This window comes from Camelus ferus, chromosome 7 (assembly GCF_009834535.1).
Source record: "Camelus ferus isolate YT-003-E chromosome 7, BCGSAC_Cfer_1.0, whole genome shotgun sequence".
Taxonomy (NCBI): Eukaryota; Metazoa; Chordata; class Mammalia; order Artiodactyla; family Camelidae; genus Camelus; species Camelus ferus.
The window spans coordinates 51447974-51470815 of record NC_045702.1 but is presented as its reverse complement, the minus strand read 5'-3'; the positions used below and the strand labels follow the sequence as shown (position 1 = coordinate 51470815).

General features: G+C 37.5%; 1 protein-coding gene across 1 annotated transcript in view; it reads left to right on the top strand.

Moving 5' to 3' along the window:
- The window catches only part of LRRC72 (leucine rich repeat containing 72), a 37783-nt gene that overhangs the window by 9312 nt on the left and 5629 nt on the right, over positions 1-22842 (top strand). The window contains 3 exon segments of the mRNA XM_006191633.2: positions 1041-1110; positions 16693-16774; positions 17855-17965. Coding sequence (XP_006191695.1) covers positions 1041-1110; positions 16693-16774; positions 17855-17965 — 263 coding nt within the window.

Below are 22842 nucleotides of genomic sequence, written 5' to 3'. Positions count from 1 at the left end.
GATTAATGGTGCATGTCAAATGGACAAGATGATCTGCCTGAAAGTCTTTTGTTTGGGATAATTTGAGAATTAAAAAAAAAAAAAAGAGTAAGGAAAGATTGAGAAAAAACTCTACAAATCTGAGGAGGATGGAGAAGAGAGGGAATGAGAGGAAGAAAGGGAAGGGGCAGATCTTCTTTGCAGAATACCAGCTAATAAGTGTAAAAAGAGTGAAAGCAGTAGAAAAATTACCACTCTCTAAGCCCAGATCTACTGATTCAGGTGATGAGTGTGCTCTATGTTTGATATACACAGACATATATGTGACATATATGTATGTATATCCCACTGGGCTCACAGTTTCTGCCCTGAGAAATAAAGACTCCATCTCACAGCAGTCAAAGGGTCATCTCTCTGCTGAGTCTGTGTGCTCTTTGCTGCAATTCCCCCTCCACACCTCGTGCCTGTTCCCTTGCTGAGTGCATTGCATCAGCAAGACTGAGGACCACTTGGACAGCTAGAGTCCTGCACAGTTCAAGAAGGTTGGCTAATATTTTGACCCGATACTTAGTAAACAATAAAAAGAACAAAACGCTTTACCCAGTCTCTGTCTCTGGATGAAATTGCCATGTCTTAAATCTAGTTTGGGCAAGATCTGGACAACCCCCAAGTAAGTTCCCTGCAGACATTATTTCTCACGTTCATCTGTAAGTCTGACATCTTCTGCATTCACCTTTTTCCTCTGCCCTCTCTTCAGTAAAATCTTTTTCTAATTGAGGTTCCAATAAATTCAGTCATTATGACGTACACATTGCTACTAATGTGATAAATCTCTCTCCTTTTAGTATCTGCTTTAACTGGCTGTCGAAATCTTAGCTCAAGTGAGTGAAGTTTTGAAGATGGAATTTAGGAAGTTAGCACGTTAAGTGTGCCAACAGTTTTGAAAGAACAGAGGAAGCTCTTTTCAGTTCCTCGAAATTCATGCTGTGTAAGCCACTTCACCTGTGAACGAATGAATGAATGAATTGTTGCTAATGTTCACTTTTTGTTTTCCTTTCCAGGGAACTGACAGAGGTCACTGATCTTTCTAGGTTTAAAAAATTAAAATACTTATGGCTGCATCATAACAAGGTAGTATGGCTTTATACTTAAAATTCTATCTTAATTTCGTGCTTTTAATAGAGCTAATCATTAACAGTTTTAATATTTTATACTCCTAGTCTTACTTTAGGTAAGAAACTTGATATACATGTTGAATAGCATGATTTGTGAGTCATTATCAGACTGGAACTCAGTGGAGGCTGTTCCTTCCCAGGCTCCTGGAAGGAAATGTGGGCAGTCTCGTGACTTTTCTTACCACTCTTATGTAATTCAAAAGCTTACAGTCCATGTTGAGTCATAGTTATCGTCTCACCAGAAATCAGAATGGGGAGGTGAAAACATTAATCAACTTTCCAACTTCATTCCTAAATGGGACATCCCTCTGCCTCCCCTCCCTTACACAGACAGCCAGGGCTGCCTGCAGATGGCCACCTTTCTTCTTTACTGGTGAGGAAAGTGTGGTTGGTTGTTTTTCCTTCCCTCTCACCTCCACCTCAGCCTTCTCCAGGGTTGGTATGGAGTGGGGAGCTGTGGAGGCAGAGGAGAGGCAGAGGAAAGGCAAAGGAAAAACAAAGTTCTTATTGATTTACACCCTCTGGTACTAACATGTCCAAAGTTGCTTTTTTTCTCTTAATGAGAAATTAAGAAGTCCTCTGCTAAGTTTCTCCAACTCTAGTTCCTCTGATGGCCACTCCTGACCTCCCTCCACCTTGTATTCCAGTGGTGCTTAAAACTGAGTGTTTCCTGGACTTGGCAAACTGCCCGTCTGGGCAGGATCCCTTATGAAGTGCCCTAGATCAACATTCTTCCAGTGGTCCTGCATGCTCCTCCCAGGACTCACACACCTTTGTTCTGCTGTCAGATGGGTTGATTCTTCATGATTCTTCAGGAAGTGCCAGGCATTAAGCCACCATGTCCCCAACTGCAGGGAACACTCCTCAAGGTCACTGAGTGTTGCCCTTTAAGCTTCTCTTAGAGGCTAGGGTTTAGTTGACACTAAACCCTCCCACTGCCTCCTCCATTGTGGGAGCCTGAGTGGAGCTCCAAGCACTCTCCACGCCAAAGAGCAGCACTGAACTAAAATTCAAACTGAAACAATCACTATGGTTAGCTCGTCAGTCATTTCCAGCTTTCTAAAATTTGACTTTCCAACAGCTTGTATTTTGTTCATTATAAGTCTATGATCCAAACTTGGCATTTTGAATTTAAACTTTCAAAACACCAGCTGATTAAAAACAATAATAAGAGTTTTCAGTAGTAGTTTGCTTGTCAAGCAATAGTCCAACTCACAGCACTGTATCCTTAAGCAGCCACGTTTATGAAAGTATTTCCATACTATATTGCATTTTTAGTCTTCTTTTAAACCAGCTAAGTGGAAAACAGAAAATGAAGGTGTTTCTAGTATTAAGTGCAAGCATACGTTTCATAAGCTTGAAATAATTTCTAGGAGAATAAACACAAATGTCTTCGAGGCCTGGGCAGCTAACAACTGAAATGGAAAGTGCACACACTCCTTAAGGGCATGCTAGTTCAAAACTCTTTTAAACTTTTTGCCAAAAATTATCCTGGTCAGTGTATGACCTCTGGTTAGGAAAAGATGGAACTCATCAAGAATGGTACAGTGACTAATCTTTGTTTTTCACGTGTGTTCCTGGTGCTGTTTAATGTTCAGTTTTGAAGGAAAGAACATGTACAAATGTTGGCAATATGTCTAAAGGGAGAAGTATAATTAGGGATTTGTAATTGTTTTGGCTTTCGTGTAGTGGACACTGTCCCGCTTCCAATCAGTCATTGAAATTTCACATAGCTTAGGGATTGCATTCTCTGTCAACTATTTTTTGTTTTGTTTTTTGTTTTTGTTTTGTTTTATGTTTTTGTTTTTGTTTTGGGTTGATGGGGAAGGGATGCAACAGGGGGCTAATTTCTCTTCTTGTGTTTGGTTATTTATGTTCCACAAACTATATTCTTTTCAAAATCACGGTCACTTTGTCTGTTCATATATTCAATCAATAACTTTGTTGAGGTGTATGTACTGATGATTATTTGTTGTCCACTCATTGCCCATTCTCTTCTTTTGCCTGTACAGCAGAATCTGGGTTTAGTTTTCGTACATACTTCTCCATTTTACTCAGGTAGATGGCCCCATTCCCATTTTCAAGGGGTGGATTCTGAATTGTGTAAACCAATCAGGATAGTCCCATCCTCCTTGTGAGTGATCAGTGAATGCGCACATAATCCAACTGTGATAATAGAGACATTGGAGACATCTACTGGGAAACTTCTGTGATGGGTGTTCTTATTTCCAAAAGAGAGTGCTAGAAGAGAGATCCCTTGTTCCCTCTGGATGTTTTCTTGCCTGGCTAGTAAGCCAGGAATCATCCTACCAACTTGCGGACATAAACAACATTTCAAGAAAAGCAGAGTTCAGAGAATCATTGAGATACTAAGACTGAAGCTCTCACAACCTCTGGACTCCTTGATGTGTGAGATAATAAATGTTCTAATTTATGTGGCAGTTTGAGTTGAGCTCAGAAGTTACTTGAAACCAAAAGCATCCTATCTTAATATGGTTTATTCTGTACTTGCATTAGGCTACTGATAGAATACAACAATAAATGTGATGATATTTACTCTAGTGTTAAAAAAAAAGGAAGGGCAGAGGGAGTGGCTGTGCTCCTGGTGAGGGCATGGTAGTTGCAAACTGCCTGGCATGGAGTGAGAGAGAGCAATGGTTTAGGGAGACAATGAATGGACATAGTTTGGTGTGTTTGGAGTCTAGCATGCTACAAGCATGCACACTTCTCCCTGTTATTATCTAGAGGATGGTAAACTAGAGGATGATAAAACTGGAGCTTCTGGTCTGACTCTGGACGAGCAAATTAAATAAATACAAGTTGTTTCTAAGGACCTGCGATGCCCTGGCTTTCCTAGGTTTGCTCGGGCAACCCTGCCTCCTTCATCATTCTCTCTGAGGGCTTGTTTTCTCCTCATATTGCATAGATATTCACTAGTTCTGTGTCGCCTCTCTTTCTGGGTCATCTTTTTCTAATCTCTGCTGATGTAAATAGTGGGAGGCAGCTGCTCTTTGGTGCATATTAACTGAAGCTTTCTAAAGACTCCTTGCCTTGTCTCATCTTCTAGCAAGCCTATCTCGGGGAATTTTAGGTCACAGTTCATCTTTTCCAGCTTTCCTGAGTGTGGGGTCTGCAAAGTCGTGTGATCTAAGTGATTTGCATTTTACACTAAAATTTCAAATGGTATGTATGTATTTGATCTATTGGTGTTTTGACTCATTACCTCAAAAATTTTCTTTTACAATTATTTAAAAATGAGCTCATAATGTTGGTGCCACAATGTTAGTAGCCTTTTATTTCTGGAAGAACTAGCAGTACTTTGGTATATTTCATTTGTCTCAGATTAGAGTGTTTGATGAAAAGCCTGTATATAATGCCTCACCAAGCAACTGTCCAAAATGGAATCTGAGTTTCTGGCATGTAGAAAAAACTGAGTAGTTACAGATTTTACAAATTAAATAAAAATACCTCCTCTGGCAAAATCATTGTTTATAAAACTTTGTGATCTAAAAATTAATTGAAATGCTTATTTATGTAACATTTTCCACACCAAAAGAAGCAAGATCACTTTAAGAAAGATTGTGGGCTCATTTTTCTATGCTATTAAGATATGTTACTGTTTCCCTTCTCCCAAAATTCAGTACATATTGAGATTCGGGTAAATAGCACAAATTTATATATTTTAGGAAGGACTTTTGTTATACAAAATTAGCAAATCACTATTTGAATTTTGAAATAATTATTTTTAATGTGCTGTTTTAAATATTTGTAAAGAACTCTTTGAATGGCAGTACCTTTTTTAGGTAGCTTTACAATATGCTTTGTGTCATGGAATCTTAGTTGGTCAATCATGTTTGGAGATTATATATATATATGTATGTATACCTATATACACATAATACATACACACACACTTTTTTATATATATAAACTTTTTTTATTGAGTTATAGTCATTTTACAATGTTGTGTCAAATTCCAATGTAGAGCACAATTTTTCAGTTACACATGAACATACATACGTTCATTGTCACATTCTCTTTCGCTGTGAGCAGCTATAAGATCCTGTATATATTTCCCTGTGCTACACAGTACAATCTTGTTTATCTATTCTACATTTTTAAATCCCAGTCCCTTCCCACCCACCGTCCCCCAGGCAACCACAAGTTTGTATTCTATGTCTATGAGTCTGTTTCTGTTTTGTATTTCTTTTTTTTTTTTTTTTTTTAGATTCTGCATATGAGCGATCTCGTATGGTATTTTTCTTTCTCTTTCTGGCTTACTTCACTTAGAATGACATTCTCCAGGAGCATCCATGTTGCTGCAAATGGCGTTATGTTGTTGGTTTTTATGGCTGAATAGTATTCCATTGTATAAATATACCAAATCTTCTTTATCCAGTCAGCTATTGATGGACATTTAGGCTGTTTCCATGTCTTGGCTATTTTAAATAGTGCTGCTATGAACATTGGGGTGCAGGTGTCATTCTGAAGTAGGGTTCCTTCTGGATATATGCCCAGGAGTGGGATTCCTGGGTCATATGGTAAGTCTATTCCCAGTCTTTTGAGGAATCTGCATACTGTTTTCCACAGTGGCTGCACCAAACTGCATTCCCACCAGCAGTGTAGGAGGGTACCCTTTTCTCCACAGCCACTCGAGCATTTGTCATTTGTGGACTTTTGAATGATGGCCATTCTGACTGGTGTGAGGTGATACCTCATCATAGTTTTGATTTGTATTTCTCTGATAATTAGTGATATTGAGCATTTTTTCATGTGCCTATTGATCATTTGTATTTCTTCCTTGGAGAATTGCTTGTTTACGTCTTCTTCCCATTTTTGGATTGTGTTGTTTGTTTTTTTTCTTATTAAGTCGTATGAGTTGCTTATATATTCTGGAGATCAAGCCTTTGTGAGTTTCATTTGCAAAAATTTTCTCCCATTCCATAGGTTGTCTTTTTGTTTTACTTATGGTTTCCTTTGCTGTGCAGAAACTTGTAATTTTCATTAGGTCCCATTTGTTTATTCTTGCTTTTATTTCTATTGCTTGGGTAGACTGTTCTAGGAGAACATTTTTGAGATGTATGTCAGATAATGTTTTGCCTTTATTTTCTTCTAGGAGGTTTATTGTATCTTGTCTTATGTTTAAGTCTTTGATCCATTTTGAGTTTATTTTTGTGTATGGTGTAAGGGAGTGTTCTAGCTTCATTGCTTTACATGCTGCTGTCCAGTTTTCCCTACACCATTTGCTGAAGAGACTGTCTTTATTCCATTGTATATTCTTGCCTCCTTTGTCGAAGATTAGTTGACCAAAAGTTTGTAGGTTCATTTCTGGGCTCTCTATTCTGTTCCATTGGTCCATATGTCTGTTTTTGTACCAATGCCATGCTGTCTTGATGACTGTAGCTCTATAGTATTGTCTGAAGTCTGAGAGAGTTATTCCTCCAGCCTCTGTCTTTTTCTTCAGTAATGCTTTGGCAATTCTAGGTCTTTTGTGGATCCATATAAATTTTATTATGATTTGTTCTGGTTCTGTGAAATATGTCCTGGGTAATTTGATAGGGATTGCATGAAATCTGTAGATTGCTTTGGGCAGTATGACCATTTTAACAATATTGATTCTTCCAATCCAGGAGCATGGGATATCTTTCCATTTTTTTAAGTCTTCTTTAATTTCCTTCATCAGTGTTTTATAGTTTTCCATGTATAAGTCTTTCACCTCCTTGGTTAGATTTACTCTGAGGTATTTTATTACTTTGGGTGCTATTTTAAAGGAGATTGTTTCTTTACTTTTTTTTTTCTGTTGATTCATCATTAGTGTGAAGAAATACAACTGATTTTTGAATGTTAATCTTGTAACCTGCTACTTTGCTGAATTCTTCGATTATTTCTAGTAGTTTTTGTGTGGACCTTTTAGGGTTTTCTATATATAGTATCATGTCATCTGCATATAGTGACACTTTTACCTCTTCTTTTCCAATTTGGATCCTTTTTATTTCTCTCTCTTGCCTGATTGCTGTGGCTAGGACTTCCAAGACTATGTTGAGTAAGAGTGGTGATAGTGGGCAGCCTTGTTTTGTCCCAAATTTTAGTGGGAAGCTTTTGAGTTTTTCACTGTTGAGTACTATGCTGGCTGTAGGCACACACACTCTTTTAAACATACCATGCTTTCTCCAGAAAACGATTTAGAGCAGCACAAACTCTGTGGTAGGGCATAAGAGCTATTAAAATATAAAATGAACTAGCACGCATTCCATATAATTTGGGTCTTTATGTGTTTCTCTCACCTCAGGGTAATAATTAATCCCTTGTGTCAACTTTGTTGAAAGAATTATACTTTGTCAAATACTTAAAACCTCCTCAAAAAAGTAAATCAACATAAATAACCTAAATAAGACTTTGCTGCATGGTTGTGAAATTCACAGATATGTGCACTGTATATCTAGTTATGATTTAAGATGATTTAACCAAGAAATGTAATTTATTTTTGGGAAAAAGCGTATATGAAAACCTCAAGAAGATGGAATAAAGAGGGGAAAATATAAGAATGAAAGCCTGTTTATACTGTATAACAGTTATTTCTGAATATTTTTAAAGTGTATATTTTATTTCCAAGTGTTGTACATATTTTAATCTAAGATACAAATGAATGCATTGTTTTCATTTATTGAACAGGAACACCATAAAAACGAACTTAGGAATCCTGGGAATATATTGAAATTTTTCCTTCTTTTTTTCTCCTATGTAATTCAGTGTATATTATTAAAATTCTCCCCAACTAATACTTAGAGTTTTATGTAAATGTAGAGAATATTGTGATTTCAACATTCAAACATGAAATAATATGCTCTTTTAAATAACACATAATTATATAATTTTTCAGTACTTCAAATGTCATTTAGTTCCTAGGGTCTTTTCCCCCAGGTACTTGGTACTATTGACTTTTTGAACTAAGTAATTCTTGATCGTGGGGCTGTCCTGTGCATTTTGGGATGTTTCACAGCATCCACGGCCTCTACCCACTACATGCCAGGAGATATTTCCCCAGAATTAACAATGAAAAATATTTCTAGACATTGTCAAATGCTCCCGGGGGAACAACTCCACCTCCACTCCCTCACACACACATACACAACTGAGAATTACTCAAGACAGTAAACAAAGTGATCTATGGAAACCTCAGTCAAAACATATCACTCCTCTGAACAAAACTTCCAACGGCCCCGTTATTTTCAGCTGAGCTCTTAGAGTCACCTACAAGGCCCTGCACAAGTAGCCCTCCTGGTTACCTCTCTGGCATTATTACCCACCTTCTCTCCATAATTCACTCTGATCCAGCAGCAACAGGCACCACGTTGTCTCTGGACCTAAGCACTGTCCAGTCCCCAGTGCTCTTCCTACTAGATACCCTAGTGGCCCACTCCCTCCCCTTCATCAAGAATTTGTTCAGATATTACCTCCTTTGGAAGCCTACCCTGACCAGCCCATTTAAAATACAACACATCTCCCTGCTGGCCACTTACAGTCTCCATGCTTTATTTTTTCCCATAGCACTTGTCAGCTGATACCATAATATGTAACTTACTTATTGTATGTATTGTTTGTTTTCTCTTTCCCCATTAGAATAAAAAAGGGATTTTTGTCTATTTTATTCACAGCTGTACCCCCTGAATTTAGCACAATGCTGGCACATAGCAGCTGCTCAACAAGTATTTGTTGAATGGAAAAATGAGTAAATTTAAATCCTGATACTTTCTCACACATATAATGTTTCCATTTTGTCAGTGAATCACAAATGACATGTAAGTGATTATAAACTATAAGTTTGAGGAGAGCACATTAATAATATTTTGCTTAGTTTGATACTTTTTTGTTCATTCAAAAATGTCACCTTCTGTTTATTTAACATCATAGCCAGGTCTGCCAAGTTGAACCTTTCTTTGCAGAGGTGCTAGTTAAGGCAATCAGAAGTTCACTTAGCAGGAGTGTGCTTTGGCTGAGTTAAGCAGGAAAATAATATATTGAAATGATACTGTGTAAATATCAGGTAGCTTAAGAGTCAAGTCTGGAAAATTCTCAGGATCAAAGAAGCCATGGTCAAAACCACATCACAGACTGGTTTCCACATACACTGTTGACTTGCCAATCAGCAGCAGAAGCCCAGCCTGTGCTGCTGCTTTCCTTGCCACCAGTACCAGCCCCTGGACACTTCCACCGTCACCACTGCCACCACTGCCACTGCTGTAGAAAACGAATGTTGCTGTCTGCCCCTCTGCCACCACCAGAACTGACACTAAACTGTCTCCACTTCTTTGCAGTACTAGTTCTTGATTTGAAGTTAAGAGTGGATGCATCTGATAAGCTTAGCCTAGTCTTGTGTCCACACCCTACCTTCCAGAAAGTCTGAAAAAGCAAATATCTTGCCCAGTGGGGAGTAGGTTCTGTTTCCCACCCAGGATCATTAGATGAAGAATTCCTTTAATTGCAGGGAAGAGGACTTAATGCTGGGTGGCTAAAAAGTAATGACTAGTGTGTCCTATATTTCATTAGATAATGTTTAGAAAGATGAAAGTCCAAAGAATAGCACCAATATCTTCATAAATAATTCCTGGCAGAGTCTGGAACAGAATAGCTGTTTTATAAGTGGATGTTGAACTGAGAGGTCAGGTATAGTTATAATCCTGTCACTAATCAGCTGATAATATTTAGCAAATCACATAATCTGTCTAGAGTTCTGTTTCTTCTTATGTAATGTATGGGGTATTTATTCTTCATAAGTACTTCAAAGGTTGTCATGATGAAGAAATGAGATGGCCTATGTGAAGTACTGATCAAAGAAACTCACCCACAGTAAGCACAGAATGAATATCAAGGGCCTACTCTTTTTCAAAAATAATTTTCAGCAGAGCTGTGTGTATGCCTGCTATAGTGGTTCAAAGAATTAGCTAATTCTGTAAGTTAGCAGCACTTCCCCACACTCTGCCCTCATTTGTCAGACCCCAGATGCAACAACTTCCAGTTCTTTTAAATACTCTTTTGTTGTTTATTAGCATATCTCAAAGTCACATGCTGGTATTGCTGCTGCTTCTTGACTTTTCTCTGTTAGACAATTGCTGTCGAGTTTCCACTAGGATGAGGACTTAATTCTCTGTCTTTCCCGCCCCTATTTCCAAGCTTCCCATACACATGCATACTTTCCATTTCCTGTTCCCCTGATATGGCTCTATCGTAATTTTTGTTAAACCAGCATTCACTGGTTCTGTTATTACGACAATTCATGCTCTTCAGAACTAAACCATTTATTAAGCTCTACTTGTTTTCCCTTTGTTGTATTTCCTCTACTTCCCTGGATTTTATACTTGTTTGATTTTTTTAAGTAACTTTTTGTTAATGGGCTGAAGCGTTTACTTACTGAAATCCATATGTTGAAGCCCTAGCCCCCAGTACCTCAGAATGGGACTGTATTTAGAGACAGGGCCTTCACAGGGACAATGAAGTTAAAATGGGGTCATTAGGGTGGGCCTTAATCCAGTATGACTGGTGTCCTCATAAGAAGAGGAGATGAGGATGGGAGAGAGAGACCACAGAAAGAAAATCACGTTAAGACACCAGAAGACGGTTATATGCTCGCCAGGGAGAGAGGCCTCAAAATGGAACCAGTCTTGTCAACACCTTGGTCTTGGACTTCTAGCCTCCAGAGACGTGAGGAAATAAGTTTCTATTGTTTAAGCCACCCAGTCTGTGGTATTTGTTATGCAGCCCTAGCAAACTGTCATTTATTCAACCCAAACTCTCTTGTCAGTTGACCAAATCTGTTCAATGTATTCATTCAGTTACCTTCATTTTCTTGCAAAAGTCTGCCCAGAACCTTCTGACTTGTGCCACTCTTCCTGTGTGCCAGCGTGCACAACTGTAACCACCCTTCATCACCATTCTGGGGATTGCCTTGGCCTCTCTCGTTTCTTGTATTGTGTGTCTTTCATTTTTCTCAGGTATGTTCCCCAGTGGCTTCCTGAGAAGGGATTCCATGTGGTAATATTATTTTTTAAGACTCTGCATACCTGCAGTTGTCTTTATTCAGTGCTCGTATTTGTACCACTTGCGTTGGCTCGTTTGGCTGATAGAATTCTAGGTTGGACATAAGGCGTCACTCCACTGTCCTCCAGTTTTCAGTGCAGCTACTGAGGAGTGTGGAGGCATTCTCAGTACTGGTTCCTGATTCTTGAGTGTGGCTTGTGTGTGTGTGCGTGCACATGTTTTCTGTCTGGAGGACAGTGTTCTGACATTTTACAGTGATATGCCTTGGTGTGGGTCTGTTTTCCTTTGGGCCGAGCTTGGGAAATTTTCAATCTAGAAACTCATATCCTGCAGTTTGGGGAATTTTTCTTGAAGTATGTTGCTGATTTCTTTTTCTTCCGTATTCATTATTCTCTCTTTCTGGAACCCCTATGCAAATGTTGAACTACTGAACTGCTCCTCTAATTTTCTCTTATTTTCTCTCTTATTTCCTATTCTTTTGTCATTTTGTTCTACTTTCTGGAAGATTTCTTCAACATTCTCTTCCAAATCTCCTATTATATTTGAAATCTACTTTTATGTTTTAATTAACAAGGGCTTTGTTTTCCCCCTTTAAATGTTATTATTACATGACCTTTATGTATAATAAGATTATACTATAAAGACCTGGCTACCAGCTTTCTGAGAGCCAAGCTAGGGAAAGAGGGCTGGGAACTCTCAGCATTCCATGTATATACATTCCCTTAATTTTCCAGTTTTTAGTGAGAACCTCTATCTTTACCTCTGTCTAGTGTCTGCTTGTCCAGGAACTCTGTCTTTTATCCCAGCCAGGTGGTAGGAGAGGTCCGGTTGCCACGTGGTTTTACTGGGAACATTCCTGAGAAATAGAATTGCGTCTTAGAAAGCTTTCAATAGTGCTCATTTAATCCCTTCCTCTTTACCCTCACTTCAAGTCGTTGAGCCTTTTTAGAATGTTGTGGTATAAATATAAGATTGTTTTCTGGCTTAGAATTTGGCTTTCTTATTTCTGTTAATTCTATTACCACTTAGACCATATGCTTTCCAGCTTTCAAAACTATTTTGCTATTGTCTAATTTTCTGTTCTCCCTGTCCTTATAAATACATGTCTTTTTAAATAATTCTTTTATTGTCATTTTAGTTAAATTTTTGAATGGGAAAAGTTAGATATGTGTATACAATCTAAACCTTTAACCAGAAGTCATTTTCCTTACCTGCACCATCTCATGTATATAATTCTGAAATTCTCTTCCAAGTCTAGAGTTCTGTGGTCTTGTTTCACAATAATAGAAATGTTTTGAAGTCATTCTTTACATTGTTGGCATTATTTGGGTTTAGTGAGCATAGTTCCTAAAACTGATTTTGCAAACTGGTATCTTAGGAAGTTATTATGCAACATAATTTGAGGGACACTGAGAAGTCTTCTCAGACCACAATATGTATTCAAACTGACCTGAAAGTCAACAGTTAAGAGAATCATTGATCACAGTCCTCTAATGTAAAAGAAATACTCTTGGAATGACTATCATAAGCCTTATCAACCATATAACAGTTCACCTTTATGAACCTGTAGAAATGGGACTCTAGAGCATGTTGAAAGGGCATGAAGTGGCATGTTCAGGGTTAAAAGGACTCAGGCTGAGTTTGGGAATGAGCCTGACTGATAGCTCAGCTTCCTACCCTGAATGGAGTTAAGTGCAGTGGTTCCCAGCAAGGACTACTGGAGCTGGACCAGACCTCAATTCCACTATATACTAGCTGTGTAACCTTGAACAAGTTACTCAACCTCTCTGTGTCTCTGTTTCATTGCTTAAAATAGGGTAATTATACATATCTATATGTATATACATTCCAGAAGATGTTAGTACTTTGCCATATATGTATATATTTGGAGATTATTATAGTTCTATTTTTTTCATTTCATGCCAAATATTTTTGGGTGCATTTTAAACATGCTTTTTAGTTATCGCTGGAATACTAGAAAAAATTAATTTATGGAATATTTTCCATTAGTCAATATTTTCTATTGCTCAAACTACCAATATTTTCCATTACTTGAAAATACATTCAAGTTAATGTTTTCTGGATTGTTTATATAGAAGTTCCTCCAAGTTAATGAACCACATTATGATGAACTATATGCCAACTTTTGATCTGAGAGTCAGGCAGACTTGGGTTTGAATCTTTGCTCCGTTACCTTGAGAAAGTTGTTTAACTTCTCTGAGCCTCAGTTTCCTCTTAGGTATATAAGGGATAAAAGAAATAACATGGGCTATTGTAAGGATCATGTTAGATAATGTTGCTGAAAACATCTAGTTTAGTGCCTGGCTCATAAATAAGCACTTGATAACTATGACTCTCTCCTTGACTCTGAATCAGCAGTTCTCAACTAGGAGTGACTTTGCAACCCCTCCTCACACACACAAGGGGACTATTTGGCACTGTCTGGAGACATTTTTTTATTTTCACAACCAGGGTATATGTGCCACTGGCATCTAATGGATAGGGACTAGGGATGCTGCCAAACATACTACAATCCATAGGGAAGCTCCCCCAATCCCAGCAAAGAATTATCTGGTCTAAAATGTCAATAGTTGTAGAGGTTAAGAAATCCTGCTCCAAAAGAATGCCTCCATAAATTTTTCCCCACTTGTACCTCAGTGGTTACCTGTAACAGCTTTACCTTAAATGTAAGTGTTCTCAGCTCTATAAGAAATAATAGTGGTTAAATAGTAAATAATAATAGCTATCGTTTATTGAGCACTTGCTACGTGCCAAGCATGAGCTAAGATACATGATTTGTGACATGTCACATTCAATATAAATCCTATGGCAGTTCTTAGACTCAATAGCGCAAATTTTCTAAATGAATAATTATAATAACATTTTACTTTAACAATGACTTGAGTGTCAGAACAATCAGCACATCTTCCAATTCCCATTCCTAGATCTTGGCTTTATCAACTTGCTCCATTGCAGCATTAAGTCCTGTGAATTCTACCTTGGAACTCTCTCTCAGTTTCCTCTACTTCTCTCTTGTCCAACTGGTATTCTACTCTGGGACCCGTATATTCTTCTGAATTAGCATAACACCCTTTTTGTTCATCTCCTGCCATTATACTTACCATCTCTTCTAAACCATACTCTCCCCTGCCATTTTCTTTCTAAAATAAAACTGGGCAATAACATTCCTCTGCACAAAATCCCTAAGGTCTTCATTATCTGGCTTTATCTCTTTCCACTCCATTCCCCCCATTCATTTCATCCCAATAAACAGTGCAGTCTTAAAAATTCCAATAATCATGGTCCAAAGATCTTAATGCTCTTGGAAAAATTGAATTTGTTAATGCATAATGTAAGAGAAATTAAAATCTCAACTAATTAGTAATATTCTGTTAATGTGTGGTCAGGCAGGCAACTGGATAAAAAGAGAGAGAAGAAAAAGTGCTGGTTTGCACTGGTGTTCTCTTTCTATGCTGATGTTAGCTGTGGCTATCATTAGATCAGGGAGTGGTGAGAGGAAGGACGGAAGGCCATGAGTTGCTGTCAGGAAGCCAGCGGGAAGAGCAGAAAGGGATAGTAAGCCAACTGGGACCCAATCCTCACTGCGTTGAATGGCCTCTTCTACCTGGGGAAACACGGGTCTTCTCATGACTTAACAAAAGCTGGGGTGAATTACTGTTGGTTCTCCTGCACAAGTGCCGAATAATTTGGTACAGATGAGTTTGTGAGACAATGAGACGAGTGGCACATGTGCCTTTTACAGCTTCATAATTTGTGACTGTTTCAAATACAAGAAAAAAATTAAAGAAATTTATTAAAGAAACCTATTTTCAAACTTTGGATACAAATCTAACATAGCTTTTCTGAGATATGAAATGGCATGATTAAAGTTTCCAATAAATCCTCACTAAATCAGATGGGTTGGCATCTGTCTACCTTAATCAATCCATCAAAGGTCGGAACAGTTCTGTTTAACTGATGACAGTAGTTCCTGTGATGAGCTTTAATAAACATGTAAAATTAATTTACAATCATAAGTATATATTTCGGTATATATAAACTAGTAAGCACTTGATCAATAACTATTTCTTGAGATTCTTCTCCCTGCTACATCCTGTATTAAACTGTAAAGTTAGCATTGTTGCATTTAACTTAAGTGCTGCTTTTAAAATGTGCTTGCCCCACCCTATGACTCTACCATGTCTCAGCCTCATAACTCAAACAAATCTGTCAAATTTTATCAAGGCTATTAAGTCAATATCTTTAAAAAATAAATGGGATTCTCCTTGCAGGGTAACAGAAACATTTTTGAATTTAGTTTAGAGCTAAATGCTCCTATCATGTACATTTGAGGAATTTTCAAGAGTGCTTTTGACTATTTCCGATTCATATACATTGAATTTCTAATCTAATCTTAAAAATGAGATGCAATATCAGCATATTGTTAGGGAAAACGAGAGGTGGGAAGGAAAAGGTACTGAAGAAATATGGTTTCTTCCCTTAAGGAAGACACAAAACTAGTGATCAAGTGATTAACAGCACAAGTCAAAGGATGTGCTGGGGTGAGGTCAAGAAGATGAAGGTTCATGGGGATGGGGGCTGTCAGATAAGACCTTACTTAAAAATGACGAGCTGTAAGGTGACAGGGTTGTGCTGTGCCTTGTCCTCTCCTTGGGGATGGTGGCTGGTTGAGCTGGGTCTGACCTGTGTGTGTGCATATTACAGAGTCCTCAGCTAAACTGAGATCTGTTGACCTGAGGGACAGTGAGCCTGGGAAGAGGAGGTAGTTCACATAATGGGGCATAAAGAAAGAGAATTCAGAATCAGACCATCTTTCAGGAGATCTGACTCAAACTGCTGGAGCAGTTAGAGAAACAAAGAGTGGGTGGTAACTGAGCAAGAGGACAGCAGTGAGATGCAAAGAGATCAAAGAATAGTCTCAACAAATCTCTGGAGCAGTGGAAACTTCCTGTGACAGCCTGCCTGCTCGGGCATGGTCTGATAGGTCTTGTTGGCCTAGGGCAGATCCTTAAGAATAATCAGAAATGTACCAGAAAGAAAAGTCATGCAGGCAAAGAGAAATCATGACTCATACACAGATGCAGAAATGGCTCAGCATTTTCTGAGGAGAGAGCCCTTGGCACATACTAGCCACTTACTAATGTGTGATGGTGAATTAGTGGCTATCTGGAGCCAGATCCAATGAGGCTACACAGAGTGGAACTGTGAGAAACACTGTTAGAGCAAAAGAGCTAGGCCAGATCACAGAGGCTTTGCAAGCCACACAGGAGAGTTTGGTGGGGATGTGGTAAGAGAGGTTCATATTAAGTTGGCTAAAAACACTCTTTTTTATCAGACGTGTCCTCAAAGACAACCCAAATGTAAACTCACAAATAACAACAGCAAATGTTGAATTTCTGTGGTTCTTATTTAATTATTTATGTATAAGTAATTATATATCATTATTGCAGAAAGTATATTATTCTTTAACTCTCATTTTCAGCTCCATGGAATAACATTTCTAACTAGAAACTACTGTCTGACAGAGCTATATCTAAACAACAATGCAATATTTGATATAGAAGGTATGTCTTAAATTTTCTCTTTTGATTTAATTGATTTTTAATTAAATAATAACTTTCAACTATGGCATTGCTAATCACATGCAAAAATCTGTTTTAACATTTTTGTTGAAAATATATGATGCAATCTATTACTTTTAATGTTCTTACGTACATTTCATTTAAGATACACTGCTTGATTATGGTTTTAATTCAGTGTTGTTATGTGTCTTATTAAAGATGTGAAAGAATCTTTTTCTCAACACAGAAGTTTTGCCATTCTATTGCACAGTTGGACTCAAACTAGATATTGTGGAAGCAAATTATAACAATATTTGGGAGTGTTAATAAAAAATAACAGCTTTATAAATAGTCTAATATGTTTTTGCTGGCTATAATTTTTCCCAGACAAATTTCTGTTTCACTCTGCATCACTAAACTGACAATTTTAAGCCAGGTATAAAAGTACATGCATGATATACCATGATCATGAAATAAAAGGGGAATAGTACAAAACATTTTCCTTTAACATCACACATTGTAGGATTGAAATGTCACAAATTTTGAGGTACACTATGATTTCTTGCACCAGGAAGAAAGAAAAACCTTGCCAATTAAACCATGACATTGCTATTGCAAACACATAACCTACTTTCACTTACGTTAAAAATGTGGGAAATATGCAGTTTAGAATCAATAAAATGATAGGACTATTTGGCTTCCTACTGCGTAAAGAAAATATTTCGTTGAGCAATTTGGGGAGGGATATTGTCTTGAATAATTATTTCCTTGATTGGCATTATAAGCTAAGCAACATTGGGAAAACAAAACAAAGAAGGATAAGGAAAATGTCCCCTTCAAAATCAAACACACAAAATCATTTGCTACAGGGAAAAATAACAGTGGAAAGAAATTGACTCTGTACTCCCAAATCACAATAGATAATTTGAATTCTTATGCTTTGTTGTATCCTTAATGATAATTCATCAAATTATTAATAACAACTCCTCCTTTCACAAGAAGTAATGCGTTCTTTGTTTTTGTTTAGTTAGCATGTTTAATTAGCATTACAAATGTTTAAAATCTTATAAATGTTTTTTGCAGGCCTTCATTATTTGCCTTCATTGCATATACTCCTGCTACACCACAATGAGTTAACAAGCATTGATGCAACAGTGAAGGAATTAAAGGGAATGCTAAACCTGAAGACCCTAAGTATTAATTTGCACTTTTATATGGCTATAAGTTAAAGCAGTGATAACACAGTTATCACAATTCTTTTTATTTTCTGAATTTAAGTTAGATCAATGTTTATAGCTAAACTGCTTAGATAATTCTGAAAACAAGACTAGATCTTATTCTTTTTAAAGATACATTTTGAAAGAACAACAGGTAGAAAAGCATTTTTGTGAAATGATGTGGCATGCCAAATGAAAATGATGTAAGGGACAGAAGAGTCGTTACATGTTTAAATCTGTGTTTTTGGTTTTATCTCAAAAGGAAGTTTTAGCACATGCTGTATGATTCCATTTATGTGAAATGTCCGGAATAGGTAGTCTATCAAGATAGCAAAATTGAGAGGTAACAGTTTTTAAATAGATTAATGTTTGCCCAGGGCTGAGGAGATGAGGGGCTGGGGAGTGACAGCTAAAGAATAAGGGGTGTGGGGCTTCTTTTCGAAGTGATGAAAATATTCTAAAATTGACAGTGGTGATGTTTGCACAATTCTATGAATATACTAAAAACCAGGGATTATATACTTAAAATTGGTGAATCATGTGAATTATATTATTAAAGCTGACACCCACCCCCTACCCACAAAAGAGCAAGTTCAAATGCAAGCTTTTCATTGGGTGAACAGCAGACTTCATTCATATATGTACTGGATTACACCCAGCAGGGAGCTGGCCTTAGTATTGGAAGAAAGTGTGAAACGGGTTGGAAAAAATAAATAATACACAGCTTCTACTCTCAATAAGCTTATAGTGTTGAAGGGTAAATAAACCCATACACAATTGCAATTCAGGACAAATGGTTCTAGGTGAACCAATGGAAAAGACACTCAGATCAGTGAGTGAATTTTCAAAGTTGAGTTTGGAGATTTCTTTGTACGATGTCATAAAATAGATATTTTTTTTTCCTATTCATCTTCTATTCATTTCTCAGAATTGCCTGAGACAGTGATTTGAGTATGTGTAAACTGGTGTTGATGGTGGAGGTTCTGATCAGATAAATACACAGTTACTGAAGTTTTTATACATTTTCAGTGTTAATGAGTTAGATATACTGTATGCATAATTCATATGCTTATAGGTAGATCCTTTAAATCCAACTATTAAAATTACTCCAAGTTCATGGGAATTCAGTGCTCATTTTTGAGACTGATAAGGTTTGTGAAGAACTCAGGATTGGCCTGCATATTTGAATTATCTGGCGCTTCTGTGCTGAACAAATGCTTCTATGATGAAAAGTCTGGTTATGCTAGATGCTGAACTCTCCCTTACCTCCATTTTTCTGCAAAATGAACTAATAGTTACCTTTCAGAATTGCTTGAAATATTAAGCTAACTTTATAAAACATGTTTTTGAAAAGCATTTCTTCACATTACTGTAACTTTGAAGCAGCAACAACAGCAAAAAAGTTTTATTATAGATTGTGTAAATTAGGTAATAAATTGGAATGCACGTAGTCCAGAAATTCTGCTGCGTGGTAAATAGATTTTTTAAAAACTTAACATTCTAAATAATAATCATTATAATAACAGTGTGTTTGAATGTCTTTTCTATAGAGAAAATGCTTTCTTATATTCTCATTTAAATCTTCCTAGTAATCCAATGATGTGATTAGAATTACTGTTTCTTTAATGGTAGAAATGCAAGGCTCAGGGCTTTAGCCAGACTGACTATTAAGGAATGTTGAAACAAACTCATGCCTTGTTTCTTCTGTTTATCATTTATTGGTTCATTCATTCAATAAATATTTATCTTTTATTTATTAATTCAATAAATATTTATCATGCATGTACTAAGTGACACTCTACTACGTGGCGACACGACAGTAAACAAGAAAGCCCCACCTGGACCTTTATGGAGCTTACAGTTTTGTAACTCTCAGCCTAAATATTTATGAGACAGCTGAAGGGGCTTGATGCAAAGCTAATTGGACAGTTTGCTAAACGTAAGAACTGAATAATTTAAGCAAGCTTATTTTAAGTGCAAGATTTGGAGGTTAGTGATCAAAGTTGTCCCATCAGAGTCAACAGGATTATGCCCTAAACAAAGGTGCTCGGACAGGGGCAAGTGAAGTCTGAAATCCGGCCCATGCCCACCTTGTTGGGCGCATGTGTGGGCACAGAATGGTGTCAGCCCTGAAATGGGGTGTGGGAGCGCCTTTTCCAGTTCTCTGGAAGGCTAGTAGGCCAGCCTGGTAGTATAAGGTCCATATCATTGCCTGTCACCACAGACTAAGGGACCTCTACTTAAAATCATACAAAGTGATGTAATTCAAGTTACATAATTGTTTCAACTGAGAATCTTATAGTGGAATCATTATTTAATGGAGAAAATGCTGTGTCCATCTCCCCCTAAAAATCATTTTATGAAAAATATGCATGTTTTGAAACTTCCCCCCACTTTAGTTTAAAGATACTAGTTTTAAAAGTTTGCATTTACTAGCTACTAATTATATTTGTGCAGTAATGTCCTCGGATTAAGTTTCTGTGAGCCTCATTTGCAGTCACAGATTAGACTCAGCTCATTAACTAAAATAAGAAATTCATGTTTTTCCAAGTGTTAAACATTTTGTCTTTTCAAGTCGTTAAACTGTAAGTGCTAAAATATTATTATTATTATTCCACTTCGATTGCAGGTTCTTCAGAGGGTGAGAAAATAGCCTGGGTGCGGGATAAACCCCTAATCCGTTTCAGCATTGCACCCTCCACTGGCATTTATGAGAACTGCCAAGAGATTGCCCAGGAGACACAAGGCTGGGAGCTTCAGGGAGGCCTAAAACCAGCTACAGAGTGTGAGGTCCTGGAAACTGGAATTCCTGACTTTCAGGCTGATTCAGGAGGGACACACCTTTTCCCTCCAGGCAGTCTACCTTTCCACACCCTCCCTTTCCAGCTCCATTTGTCTCTTTCCTTCCCCCCTCCTCTTTCTAGATCGGGATCTCCTTGTGTCAAAGACCCACTTCGTGGCTGATGATTTTCACTAACCTTCAGTCTCCCTGTCTCCTTCCCAGCAGAGGGAAAAAATACCACCACTACCAACAAGGAAATATTTAACCCATTCTCTTGTTCCTAAATTTTTAGTCTCCTCATTTCTCTCAGATTTTCTCTATGTTTCATTAAGCTCCACTGCTGGGAAGAATAGTTGGACTCCTACATTCCATAATTGTTAAGACTTCTTTCTTAGCAGAGCTTTAAGGATTCACAGGAAGGGCCCCTTGGGCCCCTTTCAAGAGAGGATCCCCATTTTTTTTTACAGATTCTTCTCTTAAACACCTTCTGCCCTTGCTCATTTGGCCACAGTCCACTGCTGACGGCAAATAGCCAGGGAGTGGAGCGGGATGCTGGGAGGTCTCAGTGGTGTCTTTGAGCCTCTTGACCTGAATTACCTCTCAAGGTGGGACCACTCCTTCCAAACAACACAGTAGAACAGGCCGCTCAATAAAAAGAGCCCACTGGGTCTTTCATTGCTGTTTGTCCTGAAATAGCATCCCTCACTCTCTTAACTCCTACTTTAGTGTAAGTTTGCCTTTTAAAAATCAGGGATGATTTACATATTCAGTACAAACTAAGATGATGATTACAATGGAGATGCTGGCCTTACCAAGTAGCCTTGAGCCAGAACTTCTGGTTGTTGACAGTTGAACTTTCTTCCAAGGCTGTTCTGCATGGGCACAGGTGGGACCGCTTTTAGCTTCTTTTTGAACATTTATCTTATCCATTAAAATGGATATGTTGGTACATTATTAATTACATCGACTTTATTCAAAGGTGGCCTTAAAAATATCCAGGTTTATTTAAATAGTGATTTTTAATTTTGCTTTGAACGTTAAAGAACATTAACTGGAGCCAATTATTTAGATGACTGTATTTGTTTTTTCTCTTCTGTTTCAACAATAAGTAGCTTCACACACACAACTCATGTAACTGAAGATTGTGCAGTAAGGTAGTGGAGACATTTTGATATATTATTGAGTATATATAAATTGCTTAGATGCAGAATCCCAAATTAAGATAAGCAAGACAGTGCTGGCGCCACCGAGGTGTGCTCTGTAAATTGCCTGGAGGGAAAGGGGGATTAAATAGTATTAACCTATTGAAAGTGAAAGTGTAAGCTATTTCACTTCATAGTTTCTAAAGGAAGGCACCCATACATCATAGAAGGCTTTCAGAACTTTCAGATGCAGGGAACTGATTTCATATCCTAGAAACTTTATTTATGGCAATTTTAGTAGCATCCATCCAAAACTCATAAATCCAAAATATTAAATGTTTAGTAGTGTGGAAGGGCAAAAAGAGAGTTAAAAATAAGATTGCTTCCTTCTAAAATTTAACAGCGAGGAAAAAAAGCGACGAATTATGAAAACGAAATGCCTTTAAAATCATTTAATTCTATTTTTTTTAAGTTAATTTAATCAGAGACTGGGCTTGATAACCCGGTGTTCTGACTCGCTGTCACTCAGGTTTTACTTTACGATAAGCACAAGTTTTTAGCATTGACACCTTTTTAATAAGTAATATAATAGTAGTAAACCCAAATTTGGTGTTTTGTTTAGCTGAAGCTAGACATTTTAAAATTTGCATAAAGAAGTTATTTAACTAAGCACTTAGGAGGAAAAGTCAATAAAAGAAATTAAATAGTCTTTGTTCTCGGAGAGAAAAGAGAAGATGAAAGGGGATCCCAAAAGTAAACGTCACTGAAGGAGGTTGCTGCATTTCCCATTAACATCATTTGTGGGCAGACTCCACTCCCAGCTGCTATAATGTACGATAGGGTTATGAGCTGTCAGATGTGATCCTCTAAGACAGTAACCACAGAGCAGACTTCTGCACTAAAACATGACTGAATTTTTCTACCTCCTAA